This window comes from Amborella trichopoda, chromosome 12 (genome assembly GCF_054954075.1).
Source record: "Amborella trichopoda isolate Santa Cruz 75 chromosome 12, AtrichopodaSantaCruz75HAP2 v2.0, whole genome shotgun sequence".
Lineage (NCBI taxonomy): Eukaryota > Viridiplantae > Streptophyta > Magnoliopsida > Amborellales > Amborellaceae > Amborella > Amborella trichopoda.
In genome coordinates, this window is record NC_142347.1 from 7,281,287 (window position 1) to 7,305,573 (window position 24,287).

The following is a 24,287-nucleotide window of genomic DNA, read 5'->3' on the forward strand; positions in this document are numbered from 1 at the left end:
CCAAGAATGCATGTGACATAACTTTTCTCAAGTCTATATTAAGTTCTGAGTTTGAAATGAAGGATGTAGGGGCTGCTAATAGGATCCTTGGTATGGAGATTCATAGAGATAGAAGTGCACGTAAACTCTGCGAAACTCAGAAAAGGTATGTTGAAAAGGTGCTGGAGCGTTTCAATATGGAAAAGGACAAGTCAGTTAGCACTCCATTGGCCAGTCACTTCAAGTTATCTGAACGGCAGTGTCCCACTATGGATGAGGAGATAGAGCAGATATCCTTGGTGTCCTATGCTAGCGCAGTCGGAAGCCTCATGTATGCTATGGTTTGTAGCAGGCCGGATTTATCTCATGTTGTCAGTGTTGTCAGTCGATATATGAGTAATCCTGGAAGGGAGTATTGAAATGCTATATTAAGTGGATTTTCAGATATCTAAGCGGGACGTCAGATCTCGGAATTATGTTTAGCAGAAAGAGAAGCTCTACCGAACTGGTGGGATATGTTGACTATGCTGGTGATTTAGACAAGCGAAGGTCTATTACAGGGTATGTCTTTACACTAGCAGGTAGACCTATTTCATCGAAGGCAATGCTTCAACCTATGATTGCCTTGTCTACGACAGAGGTAGAGTACATGGCAGTAGTTAAGGCTGCAAAGGAGGCGATTTGGTCAACTGGTTTGGCTCGTGAGTTGGGGGTAGAGCAAGAAGGTACTGTGTTGCATTGTGATAGTCAGAGTGTCATAAATCTTGCAGAGAATCAAGTGTTTCATATAAGGACAAAACACATTGATGTGAGATATTACAAGATCAGAGAGCTTGTGTCAGAATGAATCATTCACCTGAAGAAAATTCATACGAATGACAACCCTGCAGATATGCTTAGAAAACCGGTCACCACGGATAAGTTCAAGCTTTGCTTGGACTTGCTTAATGTCTCTCATTGTTGAGAGTGCGGGAAGCACTCCATGGTAGGTGGGGGTGCAGTAGCGTACCTTTATGGAGGTATGGGGATGAAGACATCTTCAGAGTGGCTCGACAAAATTCAAGCCAAGGTGTAGATTGTTGAGGATTGATGTCTTGTATTCTGAAGAAATATATCTGCCAAGGTTCGGATATATCTGTACATGGGATTCGATATATCTGGGACTTGATATATAAATCCGTACCATCTATCTGAGACTCGATATATATCGTTGCGATTGAGGGTTCATCCAAAGTTAGGGGTTAAGGGAAAAACGCAGATCTCTTTCTAATTAGATAAAAAACAGAGAGGCGTGAGGAAGAAAGCGAATTGTAACCCTATTCTCCATTGTCAGTAAAGAAGCTCTAATCTCTCGTGGACGTAGGCACGTTGCCGAACCACATATATCTTTGTGTTGTAGTTGTTTGTCTCTTTCTTTTGTGTTTGTTTCTTCTTTCTTGTTTTTGTGGATTGCTTTTTGTTTCTATAGAGGAATGAAGCGAAAATCTGTACTATCTATTCCATATGCTCTTTCTGTAACAAATTTAGGGTTTCTTTGGGTCAAGGGATTACATACCTTTGTTTGTCTACTTGTTTGATGCTCATGTCGTAATTTTGTTGTAGGAATAGTCATTCCCTGGGTTGGAGGTGTTGGTCTCCTAGCCCAGGATGATCCTGCGCTAGTGGTGGATTTGTATGTGCTAAAATTCTTTTTTTGCTCATCTCTACAGTTATTTCAGTCTACTCCCCTATGCCAATCACATTGGCTTTGAGGTAGGCGGTTACCTAACTTTTCTCTGCATTCATGCTCCTGTCGATGTTGTCGTACATCGAACCCATAAGTGCGATCAAGCATAACATCGTGTTGTTCTCTCTCAGACTCGCACTCTAATTTATGCCGATCTTCATAAAAACTTGCACAATATGGATCTAACACAGTAGATCACATCTTGTTTGATGTACGTTGTTGTGATCTTTGTTTCTGCAACAACTTGTCAACCATTTACATCAAGTTGTTGATTTTCTTGTATATGTAGTCTTCCTCAGCATTCTTATGGTTACGACCTCCACGATCAGCCATCGTAGTCTCTAACCCTTTTTGAACCGTGCTCTGATACCACTTGATGCGAAAGGAGCCCGAAATTAAATCCGTCCTCCTTCTGATTTTAAGCAAGCAAAATTCAGCAACTATAGAGAGAGCAATGTAGTTGTAAATCAAGTCCAAAGGGAGAAGAAACTCCTTCATTTTTCATGAAAATAATACAAAAATTACCAACCCTCCAATAACAAAGCCTCCCTCTTTATAGAAAAAAAATAAAACCCTAAAGAAGGGAAAAAAATACTAAAAATAATTTTCTCCCCCCCTCACGTATCTCCCTCTCTCTCTCTCTGTTTCTCTCTCCTCATCACGTGATCCCCCTTAAAAATAGGAGTTCTTCCTTTAAGAACTCGTTCACCCTCATCTCTCCGAGTCATGTAACTCCCACGTTCACCCTCATATCTCTAAGTCATGTAACTCCCAAAAACTAGGACTCTCATAAATCTCTTCATACGACCCATAAAACCCATTAAACTAGAGTTACCTTATCCCACTTAAATCTTTCCCTAGTTGTTAGGAATCTCCCATCCAAATCTAACTACTTCCCTTATCTACATCCCATAAGCTCTTGCCATGTCCTAACGTCCCATTATGGGAAACAAGTCACCCCATGAAAATAGCAAGTTTACCTCCTAAAGCTCTAAATTAAATATCCCTTTTAACCCCTACATAGAAATCCCTAATTAGAAAAAACTAAATAAACAAATCACCCATGGACCTTGAAATTCCCCAAGGTCCATGGGTGATTCAGGTGGGTCTCCCTTAAACAAATCACCCATGTTTCAGGTGGGTCTCCCTTATGTAAGGGTAGAGCCTATATGAACCATTACAAGAACCAAACATCTAGTTTTTTGCGGTAGAGTTGCATTGCGTGGATATATGTGCATCTGCATAGTTTTAACATCGTTTATGTTTTTTCTTGTGAACATGGATTTCTTTATTCTGCTGAAGTATATAGCTTCTTCATGTACCTTTCATGTTGTTCGTTACATTGTTGCTATAGACATTGTATATTCTTTGGAAATAGTTTCTTTCTTGAGGTGGAAAAACATTTTGAATGTTTCTTTCTTGAGGTGGAAAAACATTTTGAATCTTAATGAATTGTTTTTTGACAGGGATACCGACATATGAACTCATCGGAGACGTAAGTTTCTCTTGCTAATTCACTAATTTTCATTGAGATTTTATTTTCATTTGAAATTGACTACATAGTTGTTGATTGACAATTGAACTTTGAGTATGTCCTAGGCTATGGAATGGCATCTATATATTAGCAAGAATTCTGGCCCAATGATAGTGTGTAGCCTCATTTGACCCCTAATCTTATTCTCTTGATAAATTTCATCTACATCCCGATGAGGGCACGCTTCTAGTATTTCTCCAATTGTTGATGGGACACTGTGTCTTTGAAGATGGTAGACAAGTTGCGGCTCAAATGCGAGAATCATCCACACCCTAATAAGATTTCTTGGTTCTGAAAAGGTGCTGAGCCCCATTACTTTGTAATACGTTGTCAAATTTTCAATGGGGAAGAAGTATGAGGATTACATTTGGTGTGATGTTCTTCCTATGGATGCTTGCCACATTTTGTTTGGTTGTCCATGACGTACAGCCAAAATTTCTTTCATTATGGTCGACAAATTACTAGCACTTTTGGCATGGAGGCATTAAAATGACCCTTTAGTGAGGATCGTATATTCCTGAACTAAGAAAGGAGAGGGTGGAGTTATACTCTCTGTTAATCACTTGAATGTAAGGATGAGGTGTTTTGGTGGTTCAAGAGCCCAACCTGGACACCCACATTACTAACCAAATTGTCTTGGAAGAGATTGGGAATTGACACCTGACGAATTGCCTGATGGTTTGGCTCCCTTGCATCAAATTCATCACTGTATTGATCCGGTGCCTGGGGCTAGGCTGCCCAATCTACCCACCATCGAATGAGTCCTAAGGAGCATGAAGAAATCCACAGGCAGGTTCTCGACCTAGTTGAGAAGAGATTGGTGCATGAGAGTTTGAGTCATTGTGTTGTACCTGCATTCCTCCCATCAAAGAAAGACTGATCTTGGCACATGTGTGTAGACAATTGGGCCATTAACAAGATCATGGTGAAATATTTGCATCCCTATACCAAGCATGGATGACATGCTTGTCCATCTCATGTGGTCGAAAATCTTCTCAAAGATAGATTTGAGTGTTGTGTATCACCAAATTTGGATGCAGCAGGGGGACGAGTGGAAAAACACATTCAAAACCATAGTTGTTGGGACCATGAGTGGGATTGGATCGTGATGGGAGCTGGGGGTCGTGACATGCTAGAAGAACCCTATGGTTGATAGTGTCATCCATACAATGCATATGTTAACGATCGAGATTCCCAATGTTAGGGATCTTGATCCCAACTTTTTGTGATCTCAATCAGAACTTTGACATGCTCCAAACCTTAAAGGGTATATATAAGTCCAAATCGATTTAAGAATAGGAAGTGCAGAATCCCTGCCAGTTGGAAACTTCATGTTTCTGGAATCGACGTCTTACAAAAGGAATCTTGGGGGACAAGATTCCTGGTTTTAGGAATTGAGATTTTCAATGTTAAAAAATGCGGATTCGGGTGCCTAGGCATTTTGGGTGCCTGGCCGCCTAAGCACACGCCCAGAGACAGGGTGCCCTCACCCAAATTGAACCCCTCCCCCCTCCCCAAACAAAAAAATAGGGGAATTCTTAGGGCACGGTTTTAAGTCTTTGGGAGTTTTTAGGGCAATTTTAGAGCCTTAAACTCCTTGTGAAATAGACGAAAATGTAATAGTACAATCACATAATAGATTTATAGATACAAGTCTCAAAGAGAGTATTTTTTTGGGGAGTTTTTCTCACCCTAAAGGCCACGGTTTGTTTTTTTGGGTTTAGAATACCCCCCAAAAACCTTTTCCCCCCGTTTTAGGGGGAAAAATGACATTTTTTTTACCCTCGCAGAGGGTTTTTTTTGCCCTTTCACAAACTGTCACTGGGCGGTGCCTAGGCGGGCACACAAACTGTAGCGCCTAGGTGGCGCCTTGCCCACTTAGGCAGGTGCTCGGAGACAGGCTGTATAATTCCATCGCCCAGACAGTGCTTATGCATTTTTTGAAATTTTTCACCTAGGCGGTCGGGCGGCCGAATTTTGAAACACTGAACCAAAATAGAATTGAGATCCCTATATGGATGGAATTGAGATTCCTAACTTTTTGCAATCAAGTTTCTATCCTAGTTGGAATTGACCAATATGGAATCGAGATTCTTTCATTTATGGAATTGAGATTCCTACATCTTTGAAATCGAGAGGGAATTGAGAGGGAAAGAATACATGTTTAAGTATCATTCATTGACCGACATGCCATACATGCACGTTTATATTATTTGTATTACATTATTTCTAACATCTTGAAGTTGCAATCTCTCCATTGGATCAATACAATGGATAATGTGGACCACCACTTAGGTTGTTGGTCATTTCATGCCAAAAAGATGACTACACCTTGTACCTTGAGATTGAGTATCTAGCTCGAGTAGTTTGATGCCTTCAAAACTTCTAAATATCACTACTCAAAAAAAAAAAAAAAAAAAAAAATGCAAAAAGAGAAAAAGGGAGGTGAAGTGGTAGAATTCTGGTAATGTGGAAAACCAGTTTCAACATGTTTAGAATCAAGATTCACCAATTTTGGAATTGTAAATCAGTAAATACTTATTCTAGACTTCACAGAAACGGGTTCCATGAAGATTCTTAGTTGAAATCGCTAAATCGAGGTTTCGAATCAGAATCACGACCTTCGGTGAAATTTGGGTGACTATGGGACCTTATATACTCTTTAAAATAGGGGTATCTTTATTTATAGCCAGCAAGCAATGTAACTATATTAAAAGTATAGTTGCATTGCCAACTGGCTCTAAATAACAAAAATCATCAATTTGGTTATTATTTCTATCTTTGAGATGGGGATCGAGATCGAGATCCCGAAATTTATAAGTTGAGATCCTTGAAGATGCCTTTCTTAGAGCGCCAGAGAGAAATTCTAAAGTGGGATGTCACCTAGGTTGGGAGATCCCAACGAATATGCAATGAGGGTCTCTATAAGTGCATGTGATGGATTTTGGCTTTTCAAATTTACCTAGCAAATTTATGCGAGTCATGACAACTTCTAAGACCCTTAATCAAGGAATTCATGATTGTTTGCTTTGATGAGATGCTAGTCTATAACAAGATGGTCGAGGAGCACTTGTGTCACTTGAAGCGAGTGTCAGAGACTGTAAGAGTGGAGAAATTATACATCAACCTTATGAAAAAATTTGTGTTCAACTGACAGCGTTGTGTTCTTAGGGTTCATCATAACTACAAACAGTGTGAGCGTTGATTATGGAGTGGCCAACACCAAAAACTATCACTGAAGTAAGCTTTCATGGATTTGCTACCTTCGACACACGGTTCATTCAAAAGCAGAAGAAGATGGATTGAGGCCTTTGTCCTTGCTCTTTCAGATTTGACAAAGTGTTTGAGGTGGAGTGTGATGCCTTACTGTGTTGGCATCGGGTGGTCTTAAGTCAAGAAGGCAAAAGAGTGGCCTTCTTCAATAAGAGGTTAATGAATCCAAAGCTCCTATGATGTGGAGTTTTATGCTATTTTGCAAGCATTGCGACATTGGTGTCATTATCTCATACAAAGGGAGTCAAATAAATAAAAAACGACTCATACAAAGGGAGCTCAACTTTTTCTCCGATTGTGAGGTGTTGAAGTTCTTGAATGCACATAAGATGCTGAATTGACACCATACCAAGTGGATCTCATACTTAAATGAGTCACTTGTTATTAAGCACAAGGAGCCAAAGTCAAGTGGCTGATGTTTTGAGCTAAGTGACCCATCTACTCATCTACTTGGGACTCTTGCAACTGCAGTAATTGGTTTGAGATGCTACTGCAGTTATATGCTATTGACCACCCTTATTTTTGTAAGATCACTAACCAATGCATGCAGGGCAACAAAACTTCATCAATTCTGTGTTGTAGGATGACTTCCTTTTCTTGGGGAGTCCATTATGCATTCCAAAAAACGCCGGGTGGTGCCTAGGCGGCTGGGGGGTCCTGGCGGTCGCCCAGGACCTAGGCGGCCCATGTAGAATAAAAAGCATAAGAGGTTGTTTGATTCAACTGTTTTTGTGCTAGATTCTATATAAAAGCTAAAAAATATATATTGAGGCATATAAAACATTACGAATACATAACATATAGTCCATCCGTAGTCCATTACTCCATAATTCCATACGTTTCAAACCATTAGACATTAGTCCATACTCCATTGTCCATACCATAGTCAAAACTCCATGGACTCCCTACACAGTAAATGTAGGAAAATATAATCCAACATTCAAACATTTTGAATTTTGTCATCCATTCATCATCAAGAAAAGGAAATAAATAACACATATGACATATCAAATTCCATAGTCCACACACACTCCTCCATACTCCATATCCACAGTCCACACATACACATAAGAGGAGGATAAGAAAAAGGAAAGAAATATAGACTTGAATACTCAAAGAGTCTTCAGTCATTACTCATCATCCGAAAAAGCGGGTCAGCTGCATCATATGCATCGGAGTCGAGCCCATCATCATCTGAATCATCTCCCTCAACATATTGGTTGTCCTGCTCTGTCTCTACTTCCTTTCTCCTCCTCCGCCACCCTTGTCCTCTATGAAGAAGATCTAGTGGCCCTAAGAGGGTTGGCTGCTGTCTCTGAAGCCTCTATGACCATATGCCATATCAATTCTTCATGCGCCTCAACTTTATCATCATCAACCAACTACTCCATGGTATTATCCATGTTTTTTTATCTAAGGGGGTCTCTCTTATCTCTCTTAGCAAACATCTCCTTCAAGTATCAATTATACAATACATAAACTAGGTCATTGAGCCTTTATGATTCAACCTTGCTTCTTTTCTTTGCATGAATTAAATAAAATCACATGAAACTAATTAATATTACAAATTCATGACAAAGTAATAAGTAATTACTAACTACAATCTCAAAAGTACTCCAATTTCGCTCATTGCCGAATGAGGCAGTGGTTAAGCTCAAGATTCGAATGGTCAACTTTTGTAAGTTTGGAGCACTACACCTATGTCAGATCCACCAACTAGCTGCAAATAGATTATGAAATATGATTTATATTATATATGAAATATAAAAACCAAACAACAAACATGAAACTTGAACTTGAGGATTACCTGGATCAATTTTTGTCCTTTGTCTCTTGGCCATTGGACTCTCATGAGATTTCGATGTGCATTTGTAACTTATTAGTTCATAATGCATATAATGTCTTGGATATCCTGATTAAGGACTATTACATCCAGACACGTGTTAAAACTAGTCAATTGTATTATTTGTGTGTATTACTCTTATCAACATAATTCAAAGCTAAGTTCAAATAATAACCAGCTGCATGCAATAGTTGATGTAGCTGCCTATCCCCCTTCTCATTAATGATCTTCCAAACAAGCTCATAACGGCTCACATCATCATCCAAAATGTGGGCTATCTCTCTCTTATAACTTTCCATTGCCTCATATATGTAACCCTTGGAGGGCTCGTCATTGTTGACCATGCGAAGGACTTTAACAAGAGGGAAAAATACATTAAGAGTGCCCTTCACCCCTTGCCAAAGAGCCTTAGATCATAGGACAATATCTCTCACCTTCTTCCCTTTCTGATACCTGGCCTACTTGCATACTCTCCAATCATTAGAGGTAAACATCTACCTGAACTGGACTCTCCTCGAATGCATACTATCTAGACATACATACCAGGTAGCAAATCTCGTGACCCCTGGCCTCACTATGTCCTTCTGCTTTGTAAATTTGCGCATCATGCTGAGGGTGAGGGTGTAGTTGACCTAACCTTCTTAACTCTACCTGCAATCTCACTCAAACCTCCACTAGCCTCAAGGGATGAGGTTGATAGAGTGTGCTGCACATGGTGTCCAAAGGATGTTAGGGTAGACTATGCACAAGAAATTAGTAGCAGCAACATTAGGAGTTGCATTATCTGTAGCAACTTGTATAACATGTTGCTCCCCAACCTCCTAGATGACCTTCTCCATCACTTTAATAGTGTAATGGGCATCATGGCTATCATCAAAGGCATCAATAGACTTAAAAAAAAACAGTCCCTAAAGGATAATTCACCAAAAAATTCATTTGATTTCTTCTCTTCTTGTCACTCCAAGTATTAGCCCATGCATCCTTCTGTGACTCCACAATTTCCCTTGTGACATTCACCTCTTTTCTCAAAAGAGGCTTTGAAAGCTTATATGGGGATGTGGGCTTCAACTCGGGCCTAAGTTGGCCAACCTCTACCAAGGTGTAGAAGCTGCTTAGGCAAGCGGCATTGAAAGGAATGCCCGCCTCATAAAACCACCTAACAATGTATTGAGCAGCTCTCTCTCTCTCTCTCTTCCTTCTTGATTTTGTTTTCAATGGTGGTTTGCATCTTTGTTTTTCACATGCAACCTCAAGGTCAGGTCAAAGCAAAAAAGAAACCATAGGCCCCCCACCCCCAAGAACCAACTGCAACTCCCTTTCCTTTCCCTTTAGTCTAGGACATAGCATATTTGTTGTGGTATATCGTTTCTAAGAAATGACGGACTTCTTCCCTTGCAAGAACACCCTCTATGCCACGCTTACAACTGATCTCTTCCTCAAGGGAGTTGTCAGACTTCATGAAGTCCCCAAGGATATCACTGCTAACCGATATAGATTTTGTGAATGATTTCTGGCCCACCCTGTGGAAGAAGTTAGGCACCCAGCCCCAATATAGTAGCGCCTAGCACCTATAGACAGATGAGTAGATGAAGATTGTGAATTGTAGCATGGGTAACCTTCTAAGGAGCCTTGCTAGAGACAAGCCTAACCAGTGGGATTAGATCTTGTCTCAAGTTGAGTTTTCTCAAAATAGCACTGTCAACTAGTCAACTAAGGAGGTCTCTCTTACATGGTGACAGTGTATGTGGGCATCCACTAAAGAGTTGAATTTGGATCCACTTCCATAAAGGGAGCAAACCAGTGATGATCTGAAGCCATTATTGGAGTATGTCCATACGTAAGTAAGAGAAAAGTATGAGGAGAGCTACAATAAGTACAAAGCTGATGGTGGTCAGCACAAACAAGAGGGGTTTAAGAATTAGTGATGGTGTATCTATGACGAGTGTCTCCTGAGCCGTACCTATCACAAGCATGAGTATAAGAAGATCGGTCCCTCTCAAGTGATCCAGAAAATAAGCGGTGCTGGCTACAAAGTTGAGCATCCTCTCTTCAATGTATCAAATCTACACGAGTAGTATAAAGTGTCCATTGGTGTGAAGGCCGTAGAATGGGAAACTTAGTTGCCTAAGCAGGATGGTGAAGAAATCCTTAAGGTTCTAGACATGAGGACCATTACTACTTGGCGTGGTTCATATAGGTAGTACTTGGTAAAGTGGAAAAATAAGCCAAGTTAGGGAGGGAATGAATTTTAAAAGAGTATCTGGAGTGAGTCAATGCAGAAGCATGACAAAGGTTCACAACTGAGTGCAACTCTAGGAAAGGTGCCAATTTTGGGAAGATGAGCATGGTCATCATTTTCTCAAGATGAAAGGTTGTTTAGAGAAAATTATAAGGACATTTTCAGAATTGAACACTTCCTCTTGTGGGTAAGAGGCATTGACTCTCAAAGCTATAGGCTTTAAAATCAGCCAAAAGAATATGAAAGTTAAACAAAGATGACCAAATGACCCACTTCCAGATATCATGGACTTGCTATAAAGAAAAGCCGTTTGGTTGTTATAATCAGCTTTTCAAAAGTCGGCCAAGTGAAAAGACTCAGCTGAGTTACTCGGGCTTAGGCCCTTCCCGAGCCCAAGTTGGAGGTCCAACTTGGGGATCTTAAGAAAAATAAAATAAAATAAAATAAAAAAATACATATAGATATATATATATATATATGTAAAATATCCCAAAACATAAGATATATATTTGTAACATGTTTATTTATGTTTTCTATCATTTTGGAAAAGATTAGAAAGTATTATGGCCATGAATACTTATTTTTACATTTTCCCATCTTTTTTAGAAAGTATAAAAAGTACCCCTGGTTACGAACTCGTTTCTAAAATCTATTTTTTTGCTACTTTTTAACCACCATTAGTTGTGTGTTGTTAAATTTTACTTCGAATATATTTTCTATACTTTTTGGGATTTTGTTTTTTTTTCAATAGTTTTCAGCTGCTACAGTACTCGGCCGTTACTTGGTCTCGAGCGAGCACTTGGTTGGGGCATGGGCGGAGTAGTAAGCCCGAGTTGACTTTTCGAACACTTGTTATGGTAGATGGCCGAGATGAACCCCCAATTAGTAGATGTGTGTTCTATCTAGGTTGTTTATGTCCATGCAACAAAAAGGAGTGGCACATCATCTCCTTTTGTATATTTCATGAAGTTGATAACTATATTCTAGTGCTCAAAATAAGTGGATATTTATGCTAATATCCTTATAAATTTTTTATGAGAAACTAATATCATAACTATATTTAAAAGTATCTGCTACATTGTACATTTTATTCATGCCCCTTTCTTGGTAATTTTTAAAATTTTCCAAAATACCCATGGTTTGGAACTATTAGTTTTGAACTACTCATTGTGAGGAATCTAGACTGCTCATTGTAAGGATTCAAATTAGTCTAGAAGTAATCACTCCAAATTACCCGTTGTAGGGAATAAGTGGTTGAAACTAATAGTTTTGAAGCTCTATTAGGGGCCGTTTGGATACTCGGAAATATATTGTCTGTGAAATATATTACTGGCGTAATACATTAAGTGCAAATGGATTGTCACTGTTTGGGTAGTATTTAGATGCAAATTGAGAAATACATTTCTAGTGTTTGGCTATCTCTCAAAGAAATATGGGAAATGCATTACCAACCAGATATGAAAAATATGGCTATGTTTAGCCAACATGATTAGACTTTGCTTTCAACAAGATAAGTCATTGGAATAATATGATTGGAATAACATGATTTTATTGTGATAAGCCTTATTTTTATTTATTTTTTATAAAAGTCTTTCAAGTGTCTCTCTATACGTAATTTCAAATAAGCAATAAATTTATGATACCAAAATCAAAATCTTTATGGTATAAGTTAAAAAATGGGAAGAAGTTTGATTAGTAAACTAGAAGGTTTGGTAATTGTAGTATAAAATTTTGAAGCATTGGAGGAGACTAAAGAGGCATCCTATTTCAATTGAGCTTTTACTAATCTCTTATGAGGATTATGTTGTGTGAAATTTTTTATTATGATTGTGTTGTGTAATTTCTCATCGATTATCAATTATTATTTTTATTATTTTTATTTTTATATGAGCTGATGGGTTCAAATGAGGGCTACAACCCAAATTGGGGATAGATGGATGTAGAAATTTTTTTATTACGAATACAGTAGAAAAGTGTCCCTCATCCAGTTCTATACCTATTTAAATCAATTTAGATTTCCCCTACTTTCACTTACCCATTATTAAAAAATTTTGTTTTTATATGAGAGTTAGATGAAGGTTACAATCCAAATTGGGGATAGAGGGATGTAGAAATTTTTTTATTATGATTGCAATAGAAAATTGTTCCTCATTCAGTTCGTATACTTGTTCAAAGCAATTTAGATTACCCTTTTCATATCCCTAATTTCACTTTCTACTTACCATAATAATTATACAATACAACATAGACTAGGGAAATATTTTTTCTACTTACCTTAATAATTATACAATATAGCATAGACTAGGGAAATATTTTTTTTAAGCAGGATAGGGTAGAGAGACGCACGGGAAAGATTTTTCAAAGATTCCCCGTCAAGCGCGTAATAGATTTTTCACCTCTCACCGCGTGTAATGGATTTCATGATGTTTGGGGAAATCTCAGGTAATCTCGCATAATCTCTTTCCATTTCCTTATTATTAAAGTGTACCCAAACAGTAGAAATATCATATTTCCTTGTAATCTATTGTCACATAATAGATTTCCAGGTACCCAAATGGCCCCTTAGTTTCAGATTGCTTTGATTCCTTGTAAGGATTGAAGCAGTGTTAGTAGGATCTGATCGACATCCAAACTGATAAGGGGTTGGTCCAGTCAAAACCGATCTAACCACCAATATAATTAGTTGGACCGGATTTAAGGAAAAAAGAAAGAAAAAAAAAATATAATAATTTAAAAATATTTGTCCAACTTCACTTAGCTGGTCGAACCAGTTAAATTGGCTGGTCCAACTAGCCAGAAGTTGCCAAACATTGGTTTCGACCAATTTTTAGTCTGTACTTTGGCCAAGGCAACTGTCAGTTGTCCGACTTGTTGGACCACTTGTTTGATTTAGTCTTGATAACTCTATGGATTGAAGGATAGATCAAGTTGTGCAATTTTATTAGTTCTGAATCGCTTACTGGAATTTTAGTGAGTAGTTCAGAACTTGGGATATTTTGGGAAAGATAAGAAAATGCAGTAAAAAGGACATGACCGTAAAACATACTGGGCACATTTAAATACCGCTAGTTGTAAGGGCTAAATTTCTCAAGTTTCATCTAAATAAAGGAAAACCTATTACTCGAACTAAAAGTACATAGAATGTTTTTCTGTAAAATACAATTTTTCCATAAGATGTTTTTATTTAAAATATAATTTTTCAACCTAATGGAGTTACCATACAAAACCTATTACTCGAACTAAAAGTACATAGAGTGTCCGCCACAAACATGCTATGTCTGTGGCGGTTTATTGAATGCAGCCGCAAAAGATGGCACATGGTCCGTGGTAATTTCCGCGTATTTTTTGACCGCTATCATGGACATGCTAGGTCTGTGGCGGTCTCTAATCCTCTCCATCCGGAAAAATCGGACGGTGTCGAACCTGTGGGTGAAAACACTGTTCATTTTTGGCCCATAAGAGTTGCGTAGTGGCTTTTATATATATATATATATATATATATATATATATATATATATATATATGGAAAAGTCTTAAAAACTCCTATGGGCAAATTTGAATAGTGTTTTACTCCACAACGGCTCTCATAGAGTCGTTGCAGTTTTACCGGAAATCGTAATGGACATGCTATGTTTGTGGCAGAATCTTGTGTTTTTTTGCGTTAAAAATTGACCGTGTCCGTTGCGGTACCGCAGCAGATATGCTATGTCCGTTGCGGCCTTTTAATCCACGACGTCCAAAACAATCGGACGACACCAAGCCTATGGGCGAAAACACTGTTCATTTTCGCCCATACGCGTTGCGTGGACTCTTCATATATATATATATATTATACACACACACACACACACAATGAGACCATTTACTTTTGATACAATGCTATTCTTAATAAAATGGCACTAAGCACAAACCATTTTGATTAAGTTTAAGAGATTTTACTAAGATTGGGTTTCCCAATCTTAATAAGATGCCACTAAGCAAACAAGAAAATCAAATAAAAATAAACCATTTCAATTAAGCTTGGTGCAAAAAGTCAAATATCAACCTTATGTTGTAGAAGTAAGGTGCACCTCAACAATCCACCTGAAAAGACTGTCCCTATGTCAAAGAACCTGAGAATTGATCATCTCGACTTGAGATGTATAGATATGGAAAGAAAAGATTAATAGTGTATCTTGTAACACATTATCTAGACCGTCCATTTTCAAAAATTTGAAGTGATAGATCTGCTTGATCTATACCACATTTGGAGCTTTTAATTTCATGATTAGGTGTGAAATGGATTTCTAGGCCATTCTAAGGGTTTATGGCACCAAGACTGCATCTTTTATGAATATTTAGAGGTGCGTCGTGCTTTGTTTGCTAAGGTTGACACCCTATACAAGTCGCACTATATATAAAGGCATGCATGTATGTATGTGTTTTTTTATTCCTTTTCTCTTTGAAGGAAAGTACAGGGTGTTTCTTTTTTTTTTTTTGGAAGACAAGTAGAAATGGGATCGGATTTTTTTGAGGATGAATAGATTGTTTTTTTCTTTCCCTCTCTCCCCGTGTTTTGGGGGCAGAGATAAAATTGACTTACAAAATCAAGTTCTCTAAGAAGCCTAAAACCTTGTTTATAAAATTTGTTCCCTCTCCCAAAAGTCTATCCTTCGTAAATCTGGTCTAGCAATTTGGTATTGGGCTGAAAAACAGACCCTTGAGATGAAATTGGAGGGTTTAATAGCACCTGTTCAAATATGGTATATTTTTCTTGTTTTTTTTCCACCAAAATGAAATATAAAAAATATGGTTGGACTTGGCGAGAGTCTTGGCCAACTCAGCTGGGAGTCAAGTAGTCACCTATATGTATGGCCAGTAACCAGCTGGGTCCCCATAGGAACACTCCAGGCCATTCTGAAGTTGGGTTCCAAAGGATTTGAGTGACACTTGATGTGCTTTTAAACAATCCTTCTAAACAGCAGAATAATCTGCTAATGCACAAAAGTGGATCCGTCGCACAAAATTTACAACTATGCAACAATTGTTCTTTAAGTGGACAAGCATTATAACTCGCAATAAAGTCGCCATCAGTGTATCAAAAAGCGCTAGGCGGGTCCTAGGCGACCTTGGGGGTCCAGGCCGCCCAGCGGGCGCCCAAAACCTAAACGGCTGCCCAATTGAAAAAAAATATCAAATTACCAAATACCATATTCCAAGTTGAAAAAAAAAAAGATAGATGTCGAGAAGAGAATTTTGATAATCCATATTGTTAAAATAGTAAAGTGTAAAGCCATACAAGTGTAGGATATAAAAGTCAACACTCAACACAACAGAAATATACATAAATTAGAAAATATACGGTCTAACAAAAGTCAACACTCATGACTCAGCACAACAGTCAAGACTCAGCACTCAGAACTAAGAGGCAAGAGTCTTCAGTCGTCATCATCACCACATCATCATCAAAAGGAATATCAATAGGGCAAGCCTCATTATATGCATCAGAGTTGAGGCCATCATCATTAGAGTCATCTCCCTTTTCAATATAATGCTTGTCCTCCTCTATTTCTTCTTAATCTGCCTCTTCTTCCTCATATTCTTCTACCTTCTTCTTACTAGTATGTGCAGTTTGTGCAGATGAGGCCCTAGGAGTCTTGGCTACTCTACCCTTTTCTTTGAGCTTCTCTGAAGTTAAATATTATATAATTTCCTCCCTGGTAGCCTCAGGAACATTTTTACACGGGGCACCTCCTTAATACCGCAAGGTGTTTTTTAAACCAGTAAATGCCCCCATTAGTATCATTTCCACAATAATTACATTTAATACGATTTTTATCACTTGGATTCGGGTTATAATCATACTTCCAACCCGGATCACCACTCCGACTAGAACTTGGAGAAGATACTTTAATAGAACAAGGCTTATTTTCAACCTTTTTTGGTTCTTCTAAATTCAGAAGATGTCTAATCTCATCTCGAACTGCTTCAAGAACCTCTATACAAGAAGCAACATTTCCTCTAACACCAGCAAGGTTTTTTTTGAATCAGCTAATACCCCCATTGGTACTTTTTTCACAAAAATTACACCTTATACAATTTTTATCATTTGGTTTTGGGTTGTACCCATACTTCCAACCCGGATCACTTCTTCCAAAAGCAGCAGAAATAGATCTGACAGGATTTTGTGCCTGTTTTTGTTTTTCAGAACTCATATATTGCTTAATCTCCTCTCTGATAGCTTCAGGAACATTTTTACAGGGGGCAACATCCCCCTTAATACCTGCAAGATGTTTCTTAAACCGGTTTATACCTCCTTTTGTATCTTTTTCACAAAAATTGCATCTAACGCAATTTTTGTCATTTGGATTCTGGTTGTATCCATATTTCCAACTCGGATCTCCACTTCGAGTAACTCCTGAAGAAGACATCTCAAAATAAAACAATCAATCTAAAAAATAAAGTTCTGCACTTTGATTGCTCAAACTCCAAACTTTGAGACACTTCAATCCAATGAAATGTAGTTTTCTGGAGGTTTCTTTCTCTCTAAAAGGGGTTCTTGTGGGTTTAGGCTTCAAATGAACCTAAATCCCCTCCTTCTAACCTTTTATATATTTAAAAAAAATCAAAACAAAAAACAAAAAAAAGCATTTCTGCCTCTGGGCGGTTGCCCAGGGACCACCGCTCAGTTTGGCCGCCTAGGCCTGGGTGATGCGCCCAGGCCTTCTGGACAGCCTAGGCGCTGGGCGGTCCGTTTTTTTGAACAATGGTCGCCATGGAATTTTTATTAGGAGCTATTCCAGGTTGCCGGTAGTGGAGGCAACACGTGGTCATCCCACTGGGGTGAAACAAATATTGATCCAAATAGGTTTATAACTTGGATCTCTTGGATCTAATGTGTCTGGTGCCAATTATGGGGCTCAAGAATAAGCCCCTAATCTTCTCATCCATAAGCTCTTGCACGTGATCTAAGGCACACTACGGATATGGAGTTTACATACATACACACATACATATGTGTGTGTTTATGTACATATACAAGAACGCTATGTCATTTACAACTCCGGCGTATTTCGGATGCTTGAAGGCCCCTCTAACCCGAAGTGATTTAGAAATCTTATTCTGTCTCGATGGTGATCGCTCATGGTATTCTAAGCAGGATACCATTTTATTTATGTATATATATAATGTATGTGTGTGTTTATGTATATGTATATGTATATATAAATGTACATGTGTGTGTACATACATATAGTATATATTTATGGGATTGTATATAATGAGACCATTTACATTTTGTACAGGGAGGTCACAATTACTTACAACCCTCTGATGTGAAATTTGATAACTTGGATGTGTCACATAGTTCCAGAAAATTTCTTTTGAACTTCGAGCTTGGTCAATGAAATAAATGCAGCCACCCAATTTCACATCCAATAGTCAAGATTAATTGTGACCACCTTGTACCAATGGTAAATGGTCTCATTATATACTTTCCCTATATTTATATGTCTATGTATGTGTGTGTGTGTGTGTGTGTGTAAAAACAAAAGGGAGTATATCCATTATATATGTATATGTACATGTATATGTGTGTGAGTATGTGTTTGTGTGAGGGAGGGAGTATATCCATCAACACATTGATGTGTATATATATTTTACAAGTATATAAAATGAAATAACTGTATAGAATGTAAATACAAGTATCCGTGCGTCATAGGTTCTGAAAGTTCTCTTCCAAAGATATTTCATGCTATTCATTTAACTATTCAAATATTTTGGAATTGATTAATGTCATGCTTGCAGCCTTTTCTTTATGATGTATATGTGGCATTATGATTTGTTGGTTTATCTGCAGACTTGCAGCAGACTGGCCACCAGCAATGCAAATAATGCGCCTTATATCTCAGGATCACATGAATAACAAGTAATGTTTCACCTACTTCCTGGCCATATGCCATTTCCATTTTTCTGGGTGACCTATCTCATCCTTTTGTCTGTCTGTCATTTATTGTTTCTTTCTCACTTGTTGTTTCCACTTGATTTCAGGCAATACGTTGGAAAGGCAGATTTCCTAGTTTTCCGAGCTTTGAATAGACATGGCTTTCTTGATCAGTTACAAGAAAAAAAACTCGTGAGTTTGAAGGAACATCTGCCGTTGTAGTTATATTGAAATCCATTTTTGTGCTGTGTTACTGGTTTATTTAACGATAGTTCTAATCTATCTTGCTATCTTGCTTTGTGTTCTTTTATCCCTCAGTTCTAACATAATGCTCTTGGTGAATGAAATATTACAGTAGACTAATGTGTAGGCGTAGTTTAATTGATTTTTTATTGTTGTGGTGTATTTAGTTGTCATATTACCCATTAGGGTAGTTTCCTCGTACTACTACATTTTTGTTATTAATGTATCAGTCCTAGTAGATCACTTTCTTTCATTCTTCTGTAAGTGTCCACATAATATCTAAGCAAGGGCAAAACCTGGGCTTGATGGTGTCATTTGTGCACTCCATGGAGTTCATGTTCCTGAAGGGATGCTTCATTTTATGGTTTGTTTTGAAGCTTGTCGGATTCTTTTCCTTTTTCTTGAGGTAGATAAGCTCGTTCAGTTGCATAATAACCACATGATGTTTGTTACCCATTTTTAATGAGGCCCAATATTTTTTTTGGATTACAACCCAAGTTCCTTTTCTTTTTAATGGAAACCTAGCTTACTCAAATGTGATGATCCAATATTACATTAAGACAATTGTCCAATTTTAATTGTGATACTTTGTATTAAGAACTGCTCAGAAGAAAATGTGCATCACATCGGTTTGATTATTCCTTTTTATTGTGTCAGTGTGCAGTCATTCAACTGCAGTCGCAGACCCTTCTTCTATCGGTCTCTGATAAAGCTAGCCGCTTGATAGGCATGCTTTTCCCTGGGGTGAGTGCCATTATGGTGGGTGGGTGGGTAAGTTCTGCCCCAGGGGGTCGGGGGAGGCGTTGGAGGACAGAGGTTGGAAATGCATGGTATGATCCCCATAGTCATGACAATACTATGGTCAAAAGGGTTTATCATTGTCCAAACAATGAGTCGGGCATGATGAAGAGTTGTACAATTGAATTAGTTATATGTTTGGTGGGACTTTTCTCCCACCAAATTATTTTTGGGATTCTGATAGCCCTAATGGCCATGCTGGTACTATGATATGGATCAAATATTCTCCAGGTGGAATGTTGTTACCATGATATGGATCATCATACTATGCTCTCCAACATATGTCTCTGTGTGTGTTGTGCAGGCGTGTCGTGGGTGTGTGTGTGGGTGTGTGCATGCATGGGCATGCATGCTTGTGTGTATTTGTGGGCATGTGTGCGTGTGTGTCTGCGAAAGCACATTTGTATGTTTGTGTGTGGGTGCGTGTATATATATATATATATATATATATATATATATATAATATAATATCTTCCCCTGCGTTTTGAAATTTATGGCACTACTTGAGACTACTTTCATTGAAAACAAGGATATGGTTGTCTTCAAACCAAACATGCCTAGTCAACAGCAGCAACAGCAGCAGCAGCCGCAACAAGGCCAAGTCAGGCCACAGATGTTAACGCAAGGGCAACTATCATCACAAGGCCCATCAACTATGACAGGAGGTGGATTTTTGCCTTGAAATCAACCATGTATGAACTTCTATGCATGGGCTGTCTATGTGCATGTGCAGGAACTTTCTTATTTGCATAAAGAACGCCTATGTGTGGGCCCTCTTATATACATTTTGAACACCTATGCATATGCTTTGTTATTGTGTTTGGAACTGATTGAGCAGATGAACCATTCTCACATGTCCATAATAAAGGAAAAATGGAAAAATCTATGATTTATAACTTGTTACCTGCGGAAAAAATCATGACCTTGATATTTCTAATAACAAAAGCACGAGATGTTTGCTTTTTCTTTCTTTTTTGTTCAAGAAAAAAATTTTGATAGGGCTGCAGCTCTATCAAAATAAGGAAAACTTCATCTCAAAACTCACTGAAAATGGTAATTCTGGCGTTCAAAAATCTTCAAATTGATCATGTCGGCTTTGAATATTATGGTTTTGAAAGAAATTAGGATTTCAAACTTTAAAAATGGTGTATCTTGTAACAAATTATCTAGACCAACTATTTCGTCATCAAAAAATGTGTTCATTTTTTTATCTTCAATATAAAATCGGTATTGGAAATTGATAATAAAGCTATCATGGAGATTTTTGATGCCTAAACGAGAATTTGAGGATTGATTTTAAAGCCATCATACTGCATCCCTTTCTTTCTTTCTTTTGGTTAGGTAAAGTCCAAATTCATTTGTATGTCTGGATCCTTGTAGAAGAGATGAAAATAAGGTGAGAAGGCCATTCACTACAATTGATGTTGTACGGATTGCAACAACCTGTTCTAAGTTGATAATAGGATCAAATAATTGAGAGCGATTAGTGCTCTAGTCAACTGCACCAAGCAAATGAATGCCTTTACCTACGATCAGAGTTGAGGTGAGAGACCACCGAATGTGGCAGTAACTATACTTAACAGGATACGGTTTTGGTGAGTCAGCCGCTCACCTATTACCGCCCCATCCATTGTCTATCAAACGTCCATTTTTAAGATGGATGTCAAAAAATATGTTACATCCACTAAAAGTTAACATGGATGGTGAAAAAAGAATTCAGTAAGTTATATTTATATTTTTTAAAAAAGAAAATTTTCAAATTTAGATCATTGTCGTGGTTGAGATTATTGAATTCTAAAATTTTGGATGGAAAATACATCTTTGAGATATATTTTGTAGGGAGACCGAACAAAAATAGTTGGAGTCGGCTGACTCACAAAACGACTGACTAACAAAACACTTTTCCTTTCGTATGAATCTCATTTTCTTCTAAAATTAGAAAAAAAATGAATGTAAGCAACCGTCCTCACAAAAAGACTTAGTAAAAGAAAATAAAAACTCTATTTATTCTGAGAACCTTATGGTCGGCAAATTTTTTGCAAATTTGTTGTGAGCCCCCGTATTGTATTGGCACCAATTAGCATTTGAAAGATTTGTGGGTTGAACTGGCCAACCACAGGCTGACTTAGCAAGTCAGGTCCGTGAGCTACAGTGTTGGCAAAAAAAAAACTACGAAAAAAATAAATAAAATTTAGGGAAAAAAAAAAATGAAAATTTCATATAGATCTTTAATTCTTTATATTATTTCATGATAGATTTTCCTTTCATTTTTCTTTCAAGTAGCATAAAGAAACCCTTAAAGATTTGATCATACCCCCTCATCTCTTATCTCCCTCTTTTATTTACGTTTGATTATAAAAATTAGCCCCAAGAACTCTTTATGCCATGTCAACCCAAAAACTTTTTAACTATCTTTTTCTCTTTTCACCCATTAAAAGAATTTTTTAATTAAAATAATATAAAAAGATTTGTTGGGATTAAGTTTTATGGTCAAAAAGTCAATAAAATAGAAAAATAAAAGGTGAGGGGACACGGTGAAATCCTTAAAGACTTCTTTATGCTGCTTGAAAGAAAAATGAAAGGATGATCTACCATAAAATAACATGAAGAATTAGGGGCCTATACGAAATTTACCAAAAAAAAAAGGCACTAAAAGAAAAAATAAAGACCAAAAAAGAAAAGAACTTTTAAAGACTAGTTTCATTTCAAAAAAATATATATGTAATTAAGATAAAAATCTAACTCAAAATGGAAAAAAAAAAAAAAGGAAAAAAAGAGGAAAATTTCATCTAATAAAGGAGTAGATCCAAAAATAAATTACTAGTATGGAATAATAGAGTAATTAAAAAACTATCAAGATTATGTTTTCTCGATAGAATACATAAAAAAAAGGAGGATAATCAGAAAAAAGAGAAAAGATAAACTAATTGAAAAAGAAAAAAAACAAAATTTATATTCGAGATTTTTTGTCTTGATTCGAAAATTTTAATTACGGCTATAGTAGATCAATGCGACAATACCATTTTGGAACAAAATTTTAATAGAATTTGGGGAAAAAAGGTTTTTCCAAATGCTCTCAAATTTTGGAATTCAGTTTCTTCCATTTTGCTTTTTTTTAATTAAAAATATATAAATGAAAAAAGGGCTTAAAATAAATACGTGACTTCCTCTTTCCGGCAGCCATACGTTTTGAGCATCAAAGGCTTTTCTACGTAGTTACGGCCTAAATTGGCCATCGAGCAGTTAAACCTAGAAAGCTAGAGTGCGAAGAATAAGCTACGAAACTGAAGACTCAAGTGGTCGCTGAACAAGTTAGTGTAGTTGTTAAACAAGCACTTTACAATCGTAGCTAAACAAGTGCTTTGTACCCCTAGAATTGTACTAAACTAGGGTTGTTTTCTTAAAGAGGCTGGACGAGAGAGTCTTGAAATCAAACAAGCACAGTTCTTTAGTACCTAACTTGAACTGGCCCAGATCGATTGAAGGTACGTACCATTTGCCCTAATTTCATGATTTCCGGTGTAGAAATGACGGACAAGATTGAAAATAATGGATCAGTTATATCATAATAAAATAATTTAAAAAAGCCTTTTTAAATTTGGGCCGTATGGGGTATTCCCTGCTATCTCAAGCCAATTAAAGCAGTTTTGAGTCAGCTCGGCAATTTCTTAAAGAGTGCCGTTTGTATAGCTCCTAAGCCAATAGTGTCGAGAAATGTAGTTTCAACATTGGAAATCTTTGTTAAAGCCTTAAAATATATTTTTATTTTTATTTATAAATTTTGAAGTTTAAAAAATAACGTAGATCGACAAATCTATGAAAACTTGAAAATCTTAAAAATTGACCGTCCAAAAATGCATTACACAACACACTATTTCCAAAACTTGAAATCCTTTTTTTTTCTCATGTCCAGGTATCTGATGTTGAGATGATCAATTTGAAGATATTTGGACATCAAAACAATCTCTTCTAGTAAAATTTTTGAAGTAAGCTCTAATTTAATTGTTTAGAGCCTTGGCTCTATATAAACTTTTCCCTTTCCTAAAACTTCGTCCCCATATAGAAACTACTGTATTTAGGATTCAAATAGCTTGCCATAAGCTCTCTGGACATGAGATACTGAAAACAGGCAGGTGGGATGCGTTCTCTACGCCCTCAAAAGTCCAAAAAAGAATCCATCGAGCGCTAGGGAAACAAACTTTCTGGAACCCATATGCTAGCAAACAATGCAAACCTTTTCCAAAAACTAACAGGGGTGTTGTAACTGAAGATTGAATCAAAATCAGAAATATCAAATTCGAGATCCGGAAAGTGGAAATTTAAAAATCTGGTCATGGAAAATAGTGTATTTGATTAATCTATCTCAAATTTTGGGGATTATGGAAACTTTGTTTAAGCAGATTTATTTGTTTATTGAAGTTTCCATTAATGAGATGGTGATGTTTGTTTGATAAATGAGATTTCAAAATTATAACTCATCCAAGGTAGGTCATCTAGAGTACATAATACGAAAAAACTAATTTGAATGAGTTCGCAGTCCCGTAGTTGATCCCATCACAAAGTAGCCCAAAAATATAGAGATAGAAGGGCGGCACAAGAGCATAAATTATTTTAGGTATGAACCCATTGAAAACCCTTTTGAGATAAAACATGAGGCAAACACACTCCAATGTATGGAAGTTCAACCACAAACTTAAGTACCTCCTTGAGCCAGGTGCAACCACAGTCGAA

The 24,287-nt window shown here is 37.3% G+C and overlaps 1 protein-coding gene across 9 annotated transcripts in view; it reads left to right on the forward strand.

Annotated features, from left to right (window-relative positions):
• The window catches only part of PFT1 (phytochrome and flowering time regulatory protein (PFT1)), a 63,374-nt gene extending 42,922 nt beyond the window's left edge, over positions 1 to 20,452 (forward strand). For all 9 annotated transcript variants that reach the window (XR_016045555.1, XR_016045553.1, XR_016045554.1 and 6 more), the window contains 5 exons: positions 3,172 to 3,200; positions 18,432 to 18,500; positions 18,623 to 18,707; positions 19,416 to 19,502; positions 20,086 to 20,452. Coding sequence is in view for 6 of the 9 variants with exons in the window: in XM_088853285.1 (XP_088709411.1) it covers positions 3,172 to 3,200; positions 18,432 to 18,500; positions 18,623 to 18,707; positions 19,416 to 19,502; positions 20,086 to 20,238 (423 nt within the window). In the remaining 3 variants the exon portion in view is untranslated. The remainder of the gene's footprint in view (positions 1 to 3,171; positions 3,201 to 18,431; positions 18,501 to 18,622; positions 18,708 to 19,415; positions 19,503 to 20,085) is intronic.
• The last annotated feature ends 3,835 nt before the right edge of the window (positions 20,453 to 24,287 follow it).